The sequence below is a fragment of the Polypterus senegalus genome, chromosome 4, assembly GCF_016835505.1.
Source record: "Polypterus senegalus isolate Bchr_013 chromosome 4, ASM1683550v1, whole genome shotgun sequence".
Classification (NCBI taxonomy): Eukaryota; Metazoa; Chordata; class Cladistia; order Polypteriformes; family Polypteridae; genus Polypterus; species Polypterus senegalus.
Window position 1 is genome coordinate 30,114,387 of NC_053157.1, and position 20,807 is coordinate 30,135,193.

A 20,807-nucleotide genomic window follows, 5' to 3' on the forward strand; every position below is an offset into this window, starting at 1 on the left:
ACAGAGTTTGATGTGTGGTACAGAAAGTAGAGGATCTGAGTGAGCGAGACGAGTGTCAGTCTGTAGGGGATCAGTGAGGTGGGGGGGAGCTTTAAATGTTAAGAGCGGTATTTAGTATTGTACACTATAGTTAACAGGGAGCCAGTGAAGTTGAGACAGAATAGGTGTAATATGTTCAGTGGATTTAGAACAGCAGGTTATTATCCTGGCAGCAAGAAGTTGTAAGCAATGGATATGTTTTTGTGGCATGCCAGATAGAGTAGCATTACAGTAAGCTATACGTGAGGTGACTTGGGCATTAACCAATACTTAAGTACTGTGTTGCGTAAGAACAGGACAGTCTAGATGGGAGGAATTATTTAATAATAATAATTATTATTATTTAATAATTGCCATTATTAGTGTATAAATGCATATAAATAATTGCATTTAAATAATTCGCCTAAATCTGTTGTATGTAAACGATAATGTTTCAAAAGTTATTGTTTTTTCATCAGAAAACCCGGTTTCCACGTCAACCTGTATTAGTTTACATGGCACTTTTGCCACTCGCAATGTGGCGGACGCGCTGACGTATCGTGTCGACTGGACAACACTGTGAATGCGGCGTCTACCTATATATGTCTATGTTGAGTACGCCTCTGCCTCCACTCGATTGGTCAATCTTTTGCAACCCTCCCCTTCTGTCGCCTTTTCGTCCAATCAGGTTGTTTGTATCCTGCACATCCTGACGGTGAGTTTTTCACGCTGTATCGTGCTCCTCGTGCTTCAACTGTTTTATATCCAATGTCCATGGAGTTAGTTTTCCTAGGGACTGGGGCAGCTTACCCGTCTCCATACAGGAGCGCCTCTGCTTTGGTGCTCCGCACGGAGGGCGACTGTTGGCTTTTTGACTGTGGAGAGGGAACGCAGACACAGCTGATGAGAAGCCATTTGAAAGCAGGTGAGCTACATGATTTAAATAATAGCATTGAAGTGGCGAATAGAGTTTGCGTATTCAGCGTTTTCAAGCCAAGAGGAGTTCAGAATGACAGATATGTATCAGATTTGCAGATCCAAACTGACAAGTCATCAGACATAAGATGGAAAGCGCCTCCTTGGGTGACGTGGCTTATCAAAGTTTAGGCTGCTGATGATAAAGTTTGGGAGTAGTTGACTAATGTTTCGAAAGGTCAATAAAGACGTCGTGCGGTCATGCTAAAAATCGAATTAAAAACCACGAATGTTTAGAGCAGTTTTGGTTTGACGGAGTTTAAATCCGCCACAATACGAGTTAATCGAGAATTTTAAGCTAGTCAAATATGAAATGCCCAAATGACGAAAAGACCACCCGCTTTAGGTTCCGATCCTGCTTTGCTCTGCGCAAAGTAGATAGGGAATAAATAGGAAATGAAATGTACAACCGGCCTGCATGTATTACATACGTGTAGTGTGAATAATGTGTTGTCACCAGTGTTCACAAAGCAGTAATTCTTGAATCTGTGCATCTGTCATTAATTCGTATATGTGAACGTGCAACCTTTTGAAAGATGACATTGCCAGAAGGGTTTAATGATCTGATTCCTTCTGAGACACGTGTTGATGTATAGGGCTAGGGCTGAGAGTAACCATAGATGGTAGGTGGATCACACACAGGCTGGCACACATGAATCAGTGTCCTTGCCCTAAAGCTGTCGGAGGTGATGTCCAAATTGTCAACTGCAGTTGCTGATTTTGTTGGGATGTCACATTATACAACTAGAAATGTCAAGGCATAATACATTAGATGCTACTGTGACAACTTCCCAGCACAGTTGCACATTTACAAAGAATCGCTAGTTCGCTCCTTTTTCCTGACAGCCACTGACTGCCTGATGGAACCAAGACAGAAAGTACAGCCACAATCTTGGCCCCCTGCCCTCCCTTCTTTTTCTTCCCCAAAACACAAGCCATCACGGAGACAAGTCTCTTTTCTTTTCTGTTTGAGAGGTCCAAAAGACCTGCGTTGCTTACTCCTGCATTGTACTGTATATATGTATGTATATGTATGTTCCCGTGATCTTGTTGAACTCATTTTAAAGCAAGAGGCAGGATTTGGTGTACTAACTCTTTTCATAATTAACACTTTGATCATATCACCTTTTAATCTCCTTATGCTTTAACTGAAATGGTTCAGTCTCTGCTCATAGCTTTCAGTCCCAGAATCAGCCTGGTCATTCTTGTCTGGACTTTCTTTAATGCTGCTCAACCTTTTTCGTAATGTGAAGAACACTGTGCTCATCTTAGTTTCTTTCTTTTCCCATTAAATTGCCTGTCCGTTGTTACTCTCAAAAAACCCTGTATTGCCATTGGGCACAATGAGACTCTACATACAATATATTCAATTCTTCGGCAACACAGGAATGCATGAGGAGACAAAAAATTTAGAATATGCACTTATCCCTGCTTGTGTTTTATCAGGCTTGTTCATTTCTTTTGTACTCTTGAATACTCTGTTGTTATGCAGGTGGGTGAAGCAAGCGCCAGGCAACAGTAAACACCTTTGTGTAAATTTGATGTGGTTACAACTGCATATTTACCTACTTTTCAAACAAACCCTTATGTTGTAGGAGAAAATAAATTGTTTTTTTTTGTGTGTTGTTTTAGGTAGAATAACAAAGATTTTCATTACTCATCTACATGGAGACCACATGTTTGGTTTGCCTGGGCTTTTGTGCACATTAAGCCTCAACTGTAGTACCACAGCTGGCAAAGAACAACAGCCTGTGCATATCTATGGACCAGCGGGATTGAGGAAATTTCTCCGTGTCAGTTTGGAACTATCTAATTCTCAATTGCTATTTCCGTATATAGTCCATGAATTTGTTCCAACAGCAGATCAGAGTCCAACAGAAGGCATGATTGATTCAGTCAAGACAGAATGTGATGGCGAACTGTACCCACAAGAGCAGGAAGGAAGGACAATTTATCTTGACCCCGAAGAGAAGTGCTACACCCTGCTGGAAAATGAGCAGTTTGTTGTTAAAGCATTTCGACTTTATCATCGGATACCTTCTTTCGGTTTTACAGTCCAAGAAAGAGAACGACCTGGGAGGTTAAATGTTGAAAAATTAAAGGAGCTCGGTAATTGTGTTTTTTTTTTTTTTTAGGTTATGTAAAAATGTTCATTGTTTATCAGAAATAGCATTTTTTACTATTATTTTTGTGAATGAAATGAGTATACCTATAAATGAATATTAATTGGGAAGTTTAAAAAGTTACAAATAACTGAAAGATAAGATCTTTTTGAGGCCTATATATATATATAGCAGAATACCCGCGCTTCGCAGCGGAGAAGTAGTGTGTTAAAGAAGTTATGAAAAAGAAAAGCAAACATTTTAAAAATAACGTAAGATGATTGTTAATGTAATTGTTTTGTTATTGATATGAGTGTTGTTGTCATATCTATCTATTTATATATATATATTTATATATATCTGTGTGTATATATATATATATATATATATATATATATATATATATATATATATATCAAAATACCTCGATTGGCAGCGAGAAGTAAAAAGAAAAGGAAACATTTTAATAATAACGTAACATGATTGACATGTCATTGTCATTAGTGTTGCTGGCATATATATATATATATGTATATGTATATACACATCTATACACATATATATACAGTTATATATATACATATACACACATACATATATACATATACATATATACACATACTGTATATATACACACACACATATATACATACTGTATATACAACATATACATATCTACATATATACTGTATATACACATATATATACAAATCTACATATATATATCCACATATATATATATTAGGGGGGACTCGATTAAAAAATTAATCCAATTAATTAGAGGCTGTGTAAGAATTAATCTTGATTAATCGTATGTAATCGCACGTAAATTTGCCCCAAATCGCAAATGTTTTTTTTAATTTAAAAGTGTTTTAGTGGGCGACAGAATCAAATAATAGACATGGACATGAATATTGTAAACTGAAGCTGTTTTAATTTCTGAAAAAAAAAAGCCTTTAAACTGCATTTGAATTCAAAACAGAAACAAAAATATCATCCCTGGTTAAAATTGGGCAGACTTAAAAATAAAGTGGTAGTTTAAGTACTTTAAGTACATTTTCAGAATAGTATTGTCTTTAAATAATAATAACCAAAATTTCAACATAAAGTGCAGTTTTCTTCTTAAAAAATAAGTCAGAAACATAAAAGGTAATTTGACCAACTTAATCTTTAAACTCTGAGTAACATTAGCCAAAATTATTTTGTACATTAGGCTAAAACAGTGTGATCATTGAACATTTTGTAATTAGATGTATTTAGAATTACTAACGGTCACGGAAGTCCAATGATCCCCAGTAAGAGCCACAAAGTCCGCTTTCTGTAATGCATCTAATTTTGCTTGCTTTTCAGTGTGCACAAAACCATGCTTTTATCAAGGCTTCTCGGGTAGTCGAAATGATCAGTCGTAGGAACGCGCTTTATTCCGACTCTAACATTTTTGTAGCTGTGATGTGTGCATCAGTGTAATGGATGTACCAGGAAATCATGCATTGACAAAAGTTCCGCTTGCTTGGAATTGAAAGTGTGATTAAATGCGTTATTTTTTTAAAGCGTTATGGAGTACATGCATCGAAGCTTCTCAGCTGTGCTTGTGCTAATAAAGGGAAACATTTTAAAAATAACGTAACATGATTCTCGTTAACCTAATATTTTTCATACGTCCCAAACCAAGGAGATGCGAAGGTAAAATGAATCGGGTAGCGCGTGGACATACTCAGTGCATCCCCTCTCGGAATCGAACCTCGAATGTCGGCATTAGAGGCTTAAGACTCTACAATTAGCCACAGCGTGTGGCTTGTCTATGCGAGTATGTACTGTAGATCGGGTATATATATACATTTATATATATACCCGCGTATCGAGTGGAGAAGTAGAAGTTATGAAAAGGGAACATTTTAAAAATAACGTAACATGATTGTCAATATACAGTAATTGTTTTGTGAGTGTTATTGAATGTTGCTGTCATCAAGGATTTGATTATCATTATTTGTTTCAATCAGGTCGTATTTGTACGATGTGTTGTGTTCAAGTTACATTCCGTGTTTGTCAATCGTTGTAAAGATAAGAGGTTTCATTCATCGATTAGTTTCTTACTGCATCAATAAACAGCTCGTCTTCCTCTTTATCTGAGATGTGACAAACTGCATGCACGGTTTTTTTTTACACTGTCTTCCTTTAGCGGGACATTCACTTTTTCCACCGTGTGCTTTGTTTCCGCAGTAGCTGCACTTATGAATATGATTCTATGTATCAGGCGCTTCATATTTTTTTGCTGCCTTCTCAATTGTGTAATTCGGTTTTGTTCAGCACTCTTTGGAACTGTTGCTTTTGTCTGTGCACTGCGCCAGTTCACGTGAGCCGCTTGGTGTTCTTGCATCGAAGGTTCCCAGCTGTGCTGGTGCCATCTCGTAATGTCAGCTAAGACCCGCACTTAAAAGTTTCTCTCGCAGTTTCAATGAGTTTGTGCCAAACACCACCCTGACCATCTCATCTTCCTCTGCATAAGCACAGTCCTTCACCGTGAATATTTACCGGCAGTGTTTGTATTGGATTGCCGCTGATGGACGGCCTTATATGGGCAGGCACTAAATTACAAACGCTAGTGGCAGCCTGTCTATGAACTTAATTTAATATAAACTTACGGTTCACGCCGTGCTTTGTTTCCGCAGTAGCTGTACTTATGAATATGCTTGTATGCATCATTTGCTTCATAATGTTTTTCTGCCTTCTCAATTGTGAAATGGCGTTTTGTGCTCATCGCTGTTTGGAGTTCTTCCTTGTTCTCTACGTACTTACGTAGGAGGCGTGATGATGTCACACGAAACTCCGCCCCACGGCCATCTCCAACTCAACTCCATTACATTATATGGAAAAATAGGTTCCAGTTATGACCCTTACGCGTAGAATTTGAAATGAAACCTGCCCAACTTTTGTAAGTAAGCTGTAAGGAATAAGCCTGCCAAATTTCAGCCTTCTACCTACGGGAAGTTGGAGAATTAGTGATGAGTCAGTGAGTCAGTGAGTGAGTGAGTGAGTGAGGGCTTTGCCTTTTATTAGTATATATATATATATATATATATATATACATACATACACTAGTAAAATACCTGCGCTTCGCAGCGGAGAAGTACTGTGTTAAAGTAGTTATGAAAAAGAAAAGGAAACATTTTAAAAAAACGTAATATCCCTGACCATCTCATCTTCGTTGTCAACCATTGTAAAGATATCAGGTTTCATTCATCGAAGTTATCACTACCCAAATCGGTACTCGTGAATCTAAGATGTTTAACAGGTATTCCCAGTATTAAGTTGTGGATTTGCCTGCGAATATTTAGTGGCAGCGTGTCTATGAACGTAATTTAAACTTATGCTTTACACCTTGCTTTCCTATTGATATGTCTACAAAGGCTTGTTCAGCGTCAGAGGGTTGTTCCTTTCCTACTGCATCAATAAACAGCTTGTCTTCCTCTTTATCTGAGACATCACACACTGCATGCATGGGTTTACATTTCCCGGTCCTGCAAATTTTAGCGAAATGGTTCAATTTACCACATTTTTTACACTGTCTTCCTTTAGCTGGACATTGACTTCTTCCACTGTGTGGGGCTTGTTTCCGCAGTAGGTGAACTTATGAATATGCGTGTATGCGTCAGTCGCTTCATATTTTATTGCTGCCGTCTCAATTGTGTAATGCGTTTTTTGTTCAGTGCTTTTTGGAGCTCTTGCTTGTTGTCTGTGTACTGTTCACGTGAGCCACCCAGAGTACATGCATCGAAGGTTCTCAGCTGAGCTTGTGCTATCTCGTGCGATCTTGCAATGTCCACGGCTTCATTTAATGTTAGCTCAGACCCGGGACTTAAAAGTTTCTCTCGCACTTTTGCTGAGTTTGTGCCAAACACTATTCTATCCCTGACCATCTCATCTTCGTTTGCATAAGCACAGTCCTTCACCCGCGAATATTTAGCGGCAGCGTGTCTATTGGATTGCTGCTGACGGGCGGCCTTATATGGGCAGGTACTCAACCACGTGTGAGGCGTGACGATGAGGGACGCAACTCCGCCTCACATGGCGACCGAGCTGCAGGCTATGGCCATATATATGTACGTAAGTAGGTTCCAGTTGTGACCGTTACGCGTAGAATTTCGAAATGAAACCTGCCCAACTTTTGTAAGTAAGCTGTAAGGAATGAGCCTGCCAGATTTCAGCCTTCTACCTACACGGGAAGCTGGAGAATTAGTGATGAGTGAGTGAGTGAGTGATTCAGTCAGTCAGTGAGGGCTTTGCCTTTTATTAGTATAGAAGATATACTGTATATATAATACTGTATTACTGTTTTGACTACTCTGCTTATGGAACTTTCCAGGAGGGTTCTGCAGTGTTATGGACTGCAGGTCAGATTTACTGGACTAGGAAATTAGTAGGGTCTGTTCAATGGAAGTATTGGAAAAGTCATTTGAAATGCAGTGATATCTGAGACCTTTTTAGGATCTGAGAAAAATAATGTGCTCTGTGAGTTTCTAGTCAGGAAGCTCTGAATGATTGCTTAACGCAGAGGACAAAAAGAAAAGAGAATGGAAATCACCCAAACATTTACCATGGTTTAAAGAGATTATCTGCCTTATACTAGGATGTGGCTGATGAGATGTCAATTAGAAGCTAAAATAATACTATTTACTAATACCTATACTAAATGATAGGATTTTCCAAGAGGAGTCCGATGAGGTGGCTCAGGCATCTGATCAGGATGCCTCCTGGACACCTCCCTGGCTAGGTGTTCCGGGCACGTCCAACCGGGAGGAGGCCCTGGGGAAGGGGAAGACCCAGGACACGCTGGAGGGACTATGTCTCCCGGCTGGCCTGGGAACGCCTCGGGATTCCTCTGGAAGAGCTAGAAGAAGAGGCCAGAGAGAGGGAAGTCTGGGCATCCCTGCTCAAGCTGCTGCCCCCGCGACCTGACCTCAGATAAGCGGAAGAGGATGAATGGATTTTCCAAATTGTATACTAGGAGATTGTTCACAACTTGGTGGATTTGACATGTCATATAAAAACCTTAAAGGAAAACTGTACTCAGAAGTGATATTATTTTTTATATGTTACTTAGCCCATACACCCGTGACCCTGTATTCGGATTCAGCGGGTTAGAAAATGGATGGATGGATTACCCCATACACTTTGTAGCAGACAGAACTCTTGACGAACAAATGATGGGGAGAAGTGGATATTAAATTTAAAAAGTCAGTTCCATGTGGCTTTAGTTTTCCAGTTTATGATGTGCTCCAATTTTTTCCCGCAGTATCCATTTAACAATATTTTAACAAAAAAAAACGTGTTTTGTGCATTTTCAATATTTGACTGGGAGACTGGCTTGTGGATTATGCAACATGCTTTTAGTGGAGTGTTTATATTCTTTCTTTTCCCCCACATTATGTGCTGTTGCACAATATTGGTCACTATTGATTTGTATTATATTGTAAGCATTATCCGCTCTGCCACCGTGTCACCCCCATGTGTGTAATTATTAACAGTATTCATTATTTAAATGAAATTAACGATTTATCTGTAATATACATACTTTAATGCATTTCATCATGAAAGTGATATCAAGTATAAATCTAAAGATTCTAAATTTGCAGAGAGTTGGAATATCATACATTTAATGTGTTCTGTGTGATGCTCTATTGCTGCTTGCCGATGCTGTCAGCTCAGGAGGAAGTCCAAGAAGCTCGTAGCGATTAAAAACTGGGATGACGTTTACGACCGTCTGCTTTAATAATAAAGTAAACTTTGAGGTTAAAGTGGATATTTTGAGATTAAAGCCGAAATTTCCACTTTAATCACAAAATGCACGTTTTCACCATGTCCTTAATTTTTTTTTCTCTGTGGCTGAAATACAGCGCTGTACATTATGTTGCTGTTGTGAAGTTGCAAAAAAACATAGACGGCACAAAAGATGGTATGTGAGACTTTTAAAATGTATTGTGTCATTATGATGGGGAATTTGCGATGCTTAAATATAAAAGCACCACAGATGCATTTATATGTCGGCATTTTGCTTCACCACATCGAACCATTCATCAAACATCGAAGCGCACACATCAATCCCGTAGGATCCGCATAGCGGCTTTCTGTCACGTGTAAACAGAGACACTGACGTCACGTTCCATCTTTTATCACACTGTGTGCCCGACTTTTTGCTGGTACTGCAACTCGCGCACGTGTCACGTTAATTTCTGAGGACCAGTTCAGAGGATGCGTCAAATGAATGCTGGAAACGTGTGGCAGCCATGATGCATGCGCGTATGCGTTCTGAGCATGAAGTATAAACGAGCCCTAACAGGGATCACCAGGAAGAGACCTCTGTGAAAACAGTGAAAAGACGATTCTGGGATGCTGGCTTTAGGGGCAAAGTTTTAAAAATATAGGCATATATGAAACTGGCAAACAAAAAGAAACGGTTAAAATAGGCAAAAGAACACAGACATTGGGGCAGAAGATAACTGGAAAAGTGTATTGTGGTCAGCATCCCAATGTAAATCCAAAAAGTGAACTTTGAGACTCATGATGGAACCCAATTCCTTAAATTTTTCACTGTAACCTAAAAGCTTAGAAATTGCTTCTTTTAAAGATACTCAAGTCTCTAATTCCAGGTAGTTCAACAAATTGTCACTTCAATTTCTAACCCGCTTAATCAAGACCAGGGTCGTGGGGGCACTATCAAATTTTGTATCGGAAATCAGTTTTCTAAAATTGTATCCAGAAAAAAAATCCCTCCTTCAGTTTAGCCTCAGATGAATCAGGAAACTGAGCACAAATACTTAAAACAGGCTCCATCTTTTGACAGGGCTTTGACAAACTGCATCAGTAAACCAAGCCATGATAGCAGCACCTTATCTAGATCCACCAAATTAGGTCCGATGATGTTTTTGTTATCATGGTGCAGCTTCTGAACTCGGTGTAAATACTTGGCTCTGATGTCCTACCGACTGAGAAAGTGTGGGAATTTTTTTCCATCATTTTTCACATTATAACTCGTGCCATCAGGAGTCGTCGTGCTTTTAGTTTGATCCCTATCATCTTGTATAGTACTGTATGAAAACAAATTCTAAAATTGAGATAAACAGAATTCATTGTATGAGCTGCTTGAACAAATACTTTTGTTACTATCTCATATAATTTAATCATATTTGTTAAACATGATTTCTTGCATCTGTAATATTATTATTATTATTATTAATACATTTTATTTATATAGTGCCTAGTAAACGGCCACTTCCCACCATTTAATTCTTCAGCCTGTTTTCTCTAAATAAAGTGTATTTTTTTTCCTACTTAGTATAATTCCAACCCTCCATCATTTCTTTCATTTATTTCATATCCAATCCCCAGCTTAATTATCACCTTATTCCCTGTAGATTCTTTCACATGGTGCTCTGGTGGCATCTCATAGCCAGCTGGTGTTTGTATTGGGGTTTTGGACCAGCAGATAAAACCTTGTACTTGTTTTGTCCGGTAAATGCAAGCCGTCTTCACTAGTGGCTTTGCTGTTGATTAGGGCAGGAGCTTGCTGGGTTTGTGGAGTATGCTGGCCAGTTTGCTTCTGCAACTGCAATTTCAGGGAGATCAGAACCTGTGTGTTTCTGTTCTTCTTCTGTAGCAGCCTAATAGTATGCCATGTCACATCACTCATTTGGACTTAGGTGACTTTTTGGGCATTGTTCTTCCAGTGGCATGTTGTGCTTCCAGTCATTAAGAAATCTTGCTGGAAGCAGTGGAACATTAATGCCTGAAAAATGAAAGAGAATAATTCACTTCCTGAGCTGTCAATATATAAAAAGAAAAATTCTGAAGAGAAAGTATTTTAATTTATTTTAACTGCTTTTTTCTTTATGTTCCTGTTTTTTTTTTTAAGTTTAAAGTTTATACATCCAGCTACCTTTTACCTTTTGCTTTAGACTTCTTTAATAGTAAGCTTTGATTGCAGAGTCCTTATAGTATAATATCAACTTTTGAAGCAAAATAGGTAGACTACATATTATTTTGATTCCTGCTTTTGTGTAGAAAAAGCAGATAAAGGTATTCTTGAATTGATGATTATTTTGTTCATTTATTTTACTTATTTATGTTGTGTTTATCTGCATAAAGGAGTAAGACCAGGACCGGCATATGGCAAACTAAAGAATGGAGAATCTATTGTACTTGAAAATGGTGTCACTGTCCACTCAGCAGATGTTGTCCAGACCTCTATCCCTGGACGAAAACTGTGTATATTAGGTGACTGCAGTGGTCCTATTGATGATGCCGCTCAAAGACTTTGTTGGGAAGCAGATGTGCTTGTGCATGAGGCTACACTTAATGACACACAGAAAGACAAGGCCCTTGAACATGGTCATAGTACACCAAGCATGGCAGCAGACTTTGCAAACTCATGTCAAGCAAAACAACTGGTCCTTAATCATTTTAGTCAGAGGTATAAGCCTTCCTCTCTGTTGAAGGGCGAAGATGAAAATAACATCATGGAGATGAAATTGCAAGCTGCAGGTGTATTTAAAGGTAATGAAGTTATAATAGCTGAGGATTTCTTGTCAATAAGTGTTCCTATTAAAAAAAATCATAGTTCTACCCTTTAAACTTAAACTTTTTTAAAGTACTTTGACTTTCAGAAAATTGTTTGCAATTCCTCAGTAGTGCCTTTTTATACCTCAGGAGGAATAACAAGTATAGCTTATACTCTGCATGCATCCAGGAAATATGAGTTTATTGAAAACTTGTCTCTTGTAATTTAACTTTCTTTCACAGGTGGAAGTTTTTATGTATTATCTTCAAGCTGGAAAATGTTACTAGTTCGCAAACTTTACAAATCAAGTACTAGTTTACGCAGTGACCTATCCACTCTTTTAAATATTAGTTTAAGGTTTTAGTTAATGTCTTCAATTGAAAACTCATGTATATATTCTGTTTTGGTATATGATCTTCAATTTTAACTTATTGTCTTTACGAAATGCACACTGTAAATAGTGTTTGGTTTAGTTGGAAAATTAAAGTAAACATCACAAAAAACATTATCCTTCTGTGTATTTGTTCAAGTATTATATATGAAATTTTACAAGTTTGATCTTAAAAGAATACTCCACCCCAAAACGACTTTTTATGTTACTTAACCCACGTAGTTTGTTGTGATGGCTGAGAAGAATTTAATATCATGTTTTAATGCATAACAGAGGCAACAGAGTTTCAGATATACTAGGACTCTGTTGTAACAAATGCTAGACAAACAGTGAACTCCTGTTACTTGTGTCACTTAACCCATGTGTCAGGTTATCCAGTTGTATGCTCACAATGTCCCAAACACATGTATTTTTACAAAAATACAGTTACAGTGGTGTGAAAAACTATTTGCCCCCTTCCTGATTTCTTATTCTTTTGCATGTTTGTCACACAAAATGTTTCTGATCATCAAACACATTTAATCATTAGTCAAATATAACACAAGTAAACACAAAATGCAGTTTTTAAATGATGGTATTTATTATTTAGGGAGAAAAAAATCCAAACCTACATGGCCCTGTGTGAAAAGTAATTCCCCTTGTTAAAAATAACCTAACTGTGGTGTATCACACCTGAGTTCAATTTCTGTAGCCACCCCAGGCCTGATTACTGCCACACCTGTTTCAATCAAGAAATCACTTAAATAGGAGCTGCCTTACACAGAGAAGTAGACCAAAAGCACCTCAAAAGCTAGACATCATGCCAAGATCCAAAGAAATTCAGGAACAAATGAGAACAGAAGTAATTGAGATCTATCAGTCTGGTAAAGGTTATAAAGCCATTTCTAAAGCTTTGGGACTCCAGCGAACCACAGGAGAGCCATTATCCACAAATGGCAAAAACATGGAACAGTGGTGAACCTTCCCAGGAGTGGCTGGCCGACCAAAATTACCCCAAGAGCGCAGAGACGACTCATCCGAGAGGTCACAAAAGACCCCAGGACCACGTCTAAAGAACTGCGGCCTCACGTCAATTAAGGTCAGTGTTCACGACTCCACCATAAGAAAGAGACTGGGCAAAATGGCCTGCATGGCAGATTTCCAAGACGCAAACCACTGTTAAGCAAAAAACATTAGGGCTCGTCTCAGTTTTGCTAAGAAACATCTCAATGATTGCCAAGACTTTTGGGAAAATACCTTGTGGACTGATGAGACAAAAGTTGAACTTTTGGAAGGCAAATGTCCGTTACATCTGGCGTAAAAGGAACACAGCATTTCAGAAAAAGAACATCATACCAACAGTAAAATATGGTGGTGGTAGTGTGATGGTCTGGGGTTGTTTTGCTGCTTCAGGACCTGGAAGGCTTGCTGTGATAGATGGAACCATGAATTCTACTGTCTACCAAAAATCCTGAAGGAGAATGTCCGGCCATCTGTTCGTCAACTCAAGCTGAAGCGATCTTGGGTGCTGCAACAGGACAATGACCCAAAACACACCAGCAAATCCACCTCTGAAGGGCTGAAGAAAAACAAAATAAAGACTTTGGAGTGGCCTAGTCAAAGTCCTGACCTGAATCCAATTGAGATGCTATGGCATGACCTTAAAAAGGCGGTTCATGCTAGAAAACCCTTAAATAAAGCTGAATTACAACAATTCTGCAAAGATGAGTGGGCCAAAATTCCTCCAGAGCGCTGTAAAAGACTCATTGCAAGTTATCGCAAACGCTTGATTGCAATTATTGCTGCTAAGGGTGGCCCAACCAGTTATTAGGTTCAGGGGGCAATTACTTTTTCACACAGGGCCATGTAGGTTTGGATTTTTTTTCCTAAATAATAAAAACCATCATTTAAAAACTGCATTTTGTGTTTACTTGTGTTATATTTGACTAATGGTTAAATGTGTTTGATGATCAGAAACATTTTGTGTGACAAACATGCAAAAGAATAAGAAATCAGGAAGGGGGCAAATAGTTTTTCACACCACTTTATGTCCATAAATATTTGGTCAGTGACACAGTTTTCACAATTTTGACCATAGGCACCTATTGCATCAGAAACTTTATCTCTACTCTGCATGAAATTTGCTTCGTTCATCACTACAATTACATGGGGCAAGCAGCATATTAAAAAAAAAAAATTGTGGGTAGAGTCTTCGTTTAAGATGTGTGCTAGACCAGCTTGGTACAAACAGATAATGAGAGAAGGCTAGCACCACGTCACTATAGAAATGAATGGCTCATAGTAGAAGTGACCCAACATGCAGTAACTCTCCTTTGAGCAATACAGTTGCCTCATTCTGACACTGCAGGTGCTCCTTTGTTTGGCTAAGGCTGTATACAGAAGGTAAGAGTCATTTTTCCAAAATACTGAGCAACTTCCTCACTGACCTCATTGCACCATGTGCTTTAGTTACACAGTCTGATTTCCAGGATTGAGCCTGCCTTTTTAATCTGCTTGTTTAGTCTGTTGGCAACACCTGCACTACAGGTAATACCATTTATTTAGCACACTACTACATATAAGATGGCACTGGTTACAAAAGTCTGGTAGTAAATATGGAAATGTAACCTGTTTACACCAAATGACCTCAGTTTCTTGAGGAAATAGACCTTTAGGTACTTATGTGTCCTCACCACCTCCACATTTTTGTCTTCAGTGGAAACTAGGGGCAGAGGGGACTTGACCTTTTTCTCCCAGCCGTATAGAGTTAATATGCAGCAGTGTTGACTGTCAGTATTTAATTGTGACCTCAACCCGGGATAACTTTTGGGGTTATGGGGTCATCAGTTTAAAGCTCTTAAAACCAATATGGGTCTTTCCATCTCAAACGTATGCCATTTCCGCATGTGACGCCAACTTCCATAAATGTATACATTTAAGAATTCCACTTTCAGACACATGATGTTAATAGTTATTACAAATGAAAAGTTAGGATATGTTTAAAAAAAAGGTCTATTCAATTTCTAGTAGTAATTAACAGCTAAATGCTATATACAGTAGATGTATCTTTAAGTATAGAGGAGGAATCAAAAGAAACATTGCTAAATCAATATTGTGATATCTACAGCACATCAGTGAATACATACTGTTAAGAATACTGTATAAATACTCAGGACCTTAGACTACCTCTGTTCAACTGGATACTTTTGAGAACTTTGACAGTCAACAGTTAGGTAAGTATACACTGTGTGCACAATTATTAGGCAAGTGAGTATTTTGACCATATCATCATTTTTAACGCGTATATTCCAACTCCAAGCTGTATTAACTTCACGCCAGGTGATGTGTATTTGTGTAATGAGGGAGGGTGTGGCCTAAGGAGATCAACACCCTATATCAAGGTGTGCAGAATTATTAGGCAGCTAGTTTTCCTCTGGCAAAATGAGCCAAAAAGAGATTTAACTGACTCTGAAAAGTCAAAAATTGTAAAAGTCTTTCAGAGGGATGCAGCACTTTTGGAATTGCTAAGATATTGGTGTGTGATCACAGAACCATCAAACATTTTGTTGCAAATAGTCAACAGGGTCGCAAGAAACGTGTTGAGAACAAAAGAGGCAAATTAGCTGCCAAAGACTTGAGAAGAATCAAACGTGAAGCTACCAGGAACCCATTATCCTCCAGTACTTTCATATTCCAGAGCTGCAACCTACCTGGAGTGCCCAGAAGTACAAGGTGTTCAGTGCTCAAAGACATGGCCAAGGTAAGGAGGGCTGAAACCCAACCACCACTGAACAAGAAACATAAGTTGAAACGTCAAAACTGGGCCAAGAAATATCTGAAGACAGATTTTTTTCAAAGGTTTTATGGACCGATGGGATGAGAGGGACTCTTGATGGACCAGATGAATGGACCTGTGGATCAGTAATGGGCACAGAGCTCCACTCCAACGTGGAGGTGGGGTACTGGTATGAGCTGGTATTTTTAAAGATGAGCTAGTTGGACCTTTTGCATTGAAGATGAACTCAAAATCAACTCCCAAACCTACTGCCAGTTTTTCAAGACACTTTCTTCAAACAGTGATACAGGAAAAAGACCATGATTTTTATGCAGGCCAATGCTCCATCACTTGCATCGAAGTTCTCACTGCGTGGCCAGCCAGTAAAGGCCTTAAAGATGAAGGAATAATGACATGGCCCCCCTTCCTCATCTGACCTAAACCCTATCGAGAACTTGTGGGCACTTCTTAAACGCTAGATTTACGGGGGAGAAAAACAATACACCTCTCTGAAGAGTGTCTGGGAGGCTGTAGTCACTGCTCCACAAAAGCTGATCATCAACAGATCAAGAAACTGACAGACTCCATGAATGGAAAGGCTTAGGACTGTTATTGGAAAGAAGGGTGGCTATATTGATCATTGATTGATTGATTGATTTTTTTGAAATGTCAAAGATGTTTATTTGTAAATTTTGAGGTGTTTGTTTATTATTCTCACTATAACAGATGAAAATAAACAAGTGAGATGGGAAAATTTTCATTTTTCCTTTAGTTGCATAATAAATCTGCACACTAATAGTTGCCTAATAATTGTGCGCACATATGTATTCCCCTGATGATGTTCACGCTCACATTTCCGTTGTGAAACATTCAGGTTTCAGGTTTATTAACATTTTGGATTGACTGATAGCACTGTGTTTGTTCCATATTAAAATTAATCCTCAAAAATACAACTTGCCTAATAATTGTGCACACAGTGTAAACCTGCCATAAGATGTGAGAGAAGAATAACAAGATGTTATTGATGAAAATCCAAGAAGAAGATGACTTATAGTAAGCGTGACCAATACCCCTGGTTAAAAGTATATATACTGTTGGAAAAAGCAAATGCAACTGTTTCCAGTATTAGAAATTAGAAAACTGAACTAACAATTGTCAAGGATGCCAGGGGCGACGACCCGGCCAGGACGCCCTGAAGGACCGGAAGAGGGTCACGCCCGCTTGATCACGTGGGGGCCGCCACCCTGGTTGCTTTGGGGCCACAGGTAGAGGGCTTGGAAGCCCAACCCTGTAGGGCCCGTGGTCACCGCCAGGGGGCCCAATGCCTTGGGAACCCTGGATCTCAGCACTTCCGCCACACCAGGAAGTGCTGGGGGGAAGAGAAGCAGCGACACCCGGAGAGCTTCCGGGAGAACAGCTGGCACTTCCGCACACTGGGGCGTGTCAGAGGGAGATTGCCAGGGAGCACCTGGAGCTCATCTGGGTGTGGATAGGGCGCCTCCCTTCATTCGAGGCTGGAGTCGGGTGGCCAGGACTTTGGAGGGTTTGTGTGCACTTGACTTTTGTAAATATTGTAAAATAAACGTGTGGTGGTGACTTTGCAACATGTCTGCCTGGCTGTGTCCGGGCCACGTCCACACAATGTATTTACAGTACCTTCACAAAATATTATTTGTTTAAATTCTATGGCCTGTGATATGGCTTGTCCGGTCACTTGCCAGACTTTGCAGCATACCAAACACACAAAAGCTTGGTAGGCACACTTAGTGAGGCACGATTGGTTGCAATGTCTGATCAGGGAACAGTTAAAAAAAAGCTTTATTTCAAAGCTTATGTCACAGCAAGGCAAAGATCACGCTTAGTCAGTCTTCTGTGCATTCTATTATATCTTGAATTTCACCAGAAGAAAAGAAGAAGGCCGGTGGAATGATGTAGACCGGCATGCCATGCCCCAGTACACTTTGCATTAAGCTGTTCCGCTGAGGATCAGACTGCAAGATTCCACAGACACAGCAAGACAGGTTACTGTCCAAGATCTGGTCATCCTCAAGTGAATTCACCAGAGTAGGACCAACGTGTCTGACAGATCATTTTAGATCTGGCACCTGTACTGCTGCTGAAACGGCTGGTAGACACAGTGACTGCATCTGTGGCAAGGCAGTTGGGTAAAGGCTCGAAGCCATTTCACTTACAGCAAGGCAGCCTGTGAGAAGCCTTCTGCTCTTACTTCTTAGACTTCACATCACGGCAATGCCAAGCCAGTAGGCAAAGCTGTCATAAAGAATGGATGTTGTTGTTCGGCTTCTTCCTTGGCTTGTCTTTTTTCCAGAGCTTATCCTTATAAGGAATGTTTGGGAATCCCTGGATTGCACATCTAGAGATGTAACCTTCTGTCTGACAATGGCCAGCATCTTCATTGGGCTCCTTTGTAGGAATGGAATAACATCCCATGAGGATCATTGGCTCAATGTAAGAAAAGTACTCGAGCATTGGTGGCTGCAAGTGGCAGTCATACAAAATACTAAATGGCTCAAAGACGACAGCTCTTGTTTATGGTTGTTCCCATTTTCCTATTGCATTTCTTTTGTCTGTGTCTATAATGCCATCATGGAGAATAGTTATATTTTTGTGGCAAGGAAAAGAAAATGCCCATCCATTCATGCTATTTAAACGACTATTTTTAAACCACATTAAACTTTGTTTGTCAAACCTCCATGACGATGAAAGGTGAGTAAAGTGTGGTCTTAAATGAGCATGACAGGATCAAGAATGGATGGAAGGGGTGCTGTTGAATGGAGAAAATCCAAGTATAGATTGAGTCCTAAATGAAGGGCTATTACCAAGAATAAGGAGGGAGAATATGAAAGAGGCACTGAAAATAACAAAGAATGGAAAGGCAACAGTGTTGTATGAGTAGATGTATTGTGGGATCTAATGCAGAATATCCATGAACCGAAGAAAATACCAGAGGAGTGGTGGAACAGTGTGATTGTACACATGTATAATGAGAAAGGTAGAGATATGTGAACTACAGAGGTATAAAGCTGATTTCACGTAAGATGAAAATCTGTAAAAGGATTATTTAGAGAAGGCTTGGGGAAGAGACCAGCATAGGGAAGAAGCAGTTTGGTTTATGCAGAGGAACAGCTCATGCAGTCTTTGCATTGAGATGGCTCATAGAGAAGCAGTAAGAAAAACAGAAGGGCTTTGGGGAAAGCTTGTGATAGAATGCCACATCAAGAGTTCTGGAGGTGCATTAAAGACAATGGGAGTACCAGAGAAGTATGTGAAAATTGTCCAGGATATACTGTATATGAAGGGGTGAGAACCCTTAGAAGCAGTGTTGGGGTATCAGACAAAATCCCAGTCAGAGTAGGTCAACACAAGAGCTTTTTTAAGCCCTGCTTCTCTGATGTGGTTATGGATGACTTTTGTGACAAAAGACCAATCACCAATCATATTTACTGCACCTCTTGTAGGAAGTGTCCAACCATATACATACTCTAGGTGAACTGGAGACAGCTGGCAGACCATTTTAGGAAGCATGTTCAAGCCACTAAAATCAAAGACCTTACAAACAGTACTTTACATCCCTTGGTCATAGCCACACTGGGATCTCTGTTTATGTTCTTTCACATGGCTTCAAAGTCACCTTTCAAAGAACAACAGAAGAAACTAAGCTCATTGTGAGTCTGTGATCACATATTTCTCCAGGTCCTAATGGCCAATCAAAGGTTACTTTAAAACTATTCACTCATCTTCTCCAATTGCAGCTTTTTCTTACCTACTCTCACCTTTTCTCCTTTCATCTGCCCCTATATATGTTACCTCCATCCGTTATCCAACCTGCTATATCCTAACTACGGGGTCACGGGTGTCTGCTGAAGCCAATCCCAGCCACCACAGGGCGCAAGGCAGGAAACTTACCCCGGGCAGGGCACACACACACACGGGACAATTTAGAATCGGCAATACACCTAACCTGCAGGAAACCCATGCAGACACGGGGAGAACATGCAAACTCCACACAGGGAGGACCCGGGAAGCGAACCCGGGTCACCTAACTGCGAGGCAGCAGCGCTACCCACTGCGCCACCCTATTATATGTTACCTGCTCTTTCATTTTCAGTTGCACACCTTCTTTCCTTTTCAGCATGGAAATAATGTTAAGCCTGATTTTGTATTCATAAGAATTACTTATGAATGCTTCAAAATCACTCCAGCTTTTTTTTTTGCCTGGCCTCTGCTGGATCTCTGATATGAGAAAACTGACACATATGAGAATAATATTCAACTTGTCTTGTTGTTTTGCAAGACATCAAGCTTGTTCCCCCACATTTTATGCGATTTCTGAACCATATTTTTTGCAGAAAATTACACTCTTATGATAAACCAGTTAGTGTCTTTAGCAAAAAAGATCCAAAAAACGTGATGTTGTGCAAGACACAAAAACCGACCCCTGGGATTCACACCATAATAGGATATGAGGGGTCAGAATTACTCCTTTACACAAAACTTTAAAAAAAAAAGGGAATTTGTAATAAAATGCATGTGGAGTGCCATTTTATGCGACATCAAGGTTGCTGATTTTGAATATGATTTTTTTGATATTTGATTCTTTACTAGTGGCCCTAACCCTCCAGGTGGTTAAAAATGACAATTTTCTAACATAATCACGTGGGGTATCATTTTAGACTATATCAAGACCACTGATTACGAATGTGATGTTATTTTTGATGCATTACTAAATCAAGTCCTCTATGATGCTCTATTAGAGAGTGGAAATTACAAATTTCTATTACAATTGAGAATAAACTTTAAACATTTAAGCTGAGGCACACATTTTAAAATTTCATGCATTTGACGCAACTGTTCTTGTTTATTATATACTTCAGCTTCATGAAGAAAATCATTATATTTCTTATGAACACCCCGTATTTACGCTAATTCAGACTCTACCTTTGCAGATATATGCGGACGTAGTGCTACAATAATTCCGAAGCAAACAGGACA

The 20,807-nt window shown here is 39.4% G+C and overlaps 1 protein-coding gene across 1 annotated transcript; it reads left to right on the forward strand.

Annotated features, from left to right (window-relative positions):
- The first annotated feature begins 739 nt into the window (after positions 1-739).
- Positions 740-12,160, forward strand: elac1 (elaC ribonuclease Z 1). The gene is made up of 3 exons (XM_039750405.1): positions 740-943; positions 2,626-3,102; positions 11,238-12,160. Exons 1-3 carry the CDS (start codon positions 787-789, stop codon positions 11,720-11,722), a joined length of 1,119 nt encoding a protein of 372 aa, XP_039606339.1. The 5' UTR covers positions 740-786; the 3' UTR covers positions 11,723-12,160.
- The last annotated feature ends 8,647 nt before the right edge of the window (positions 12,161-20,807 follow it).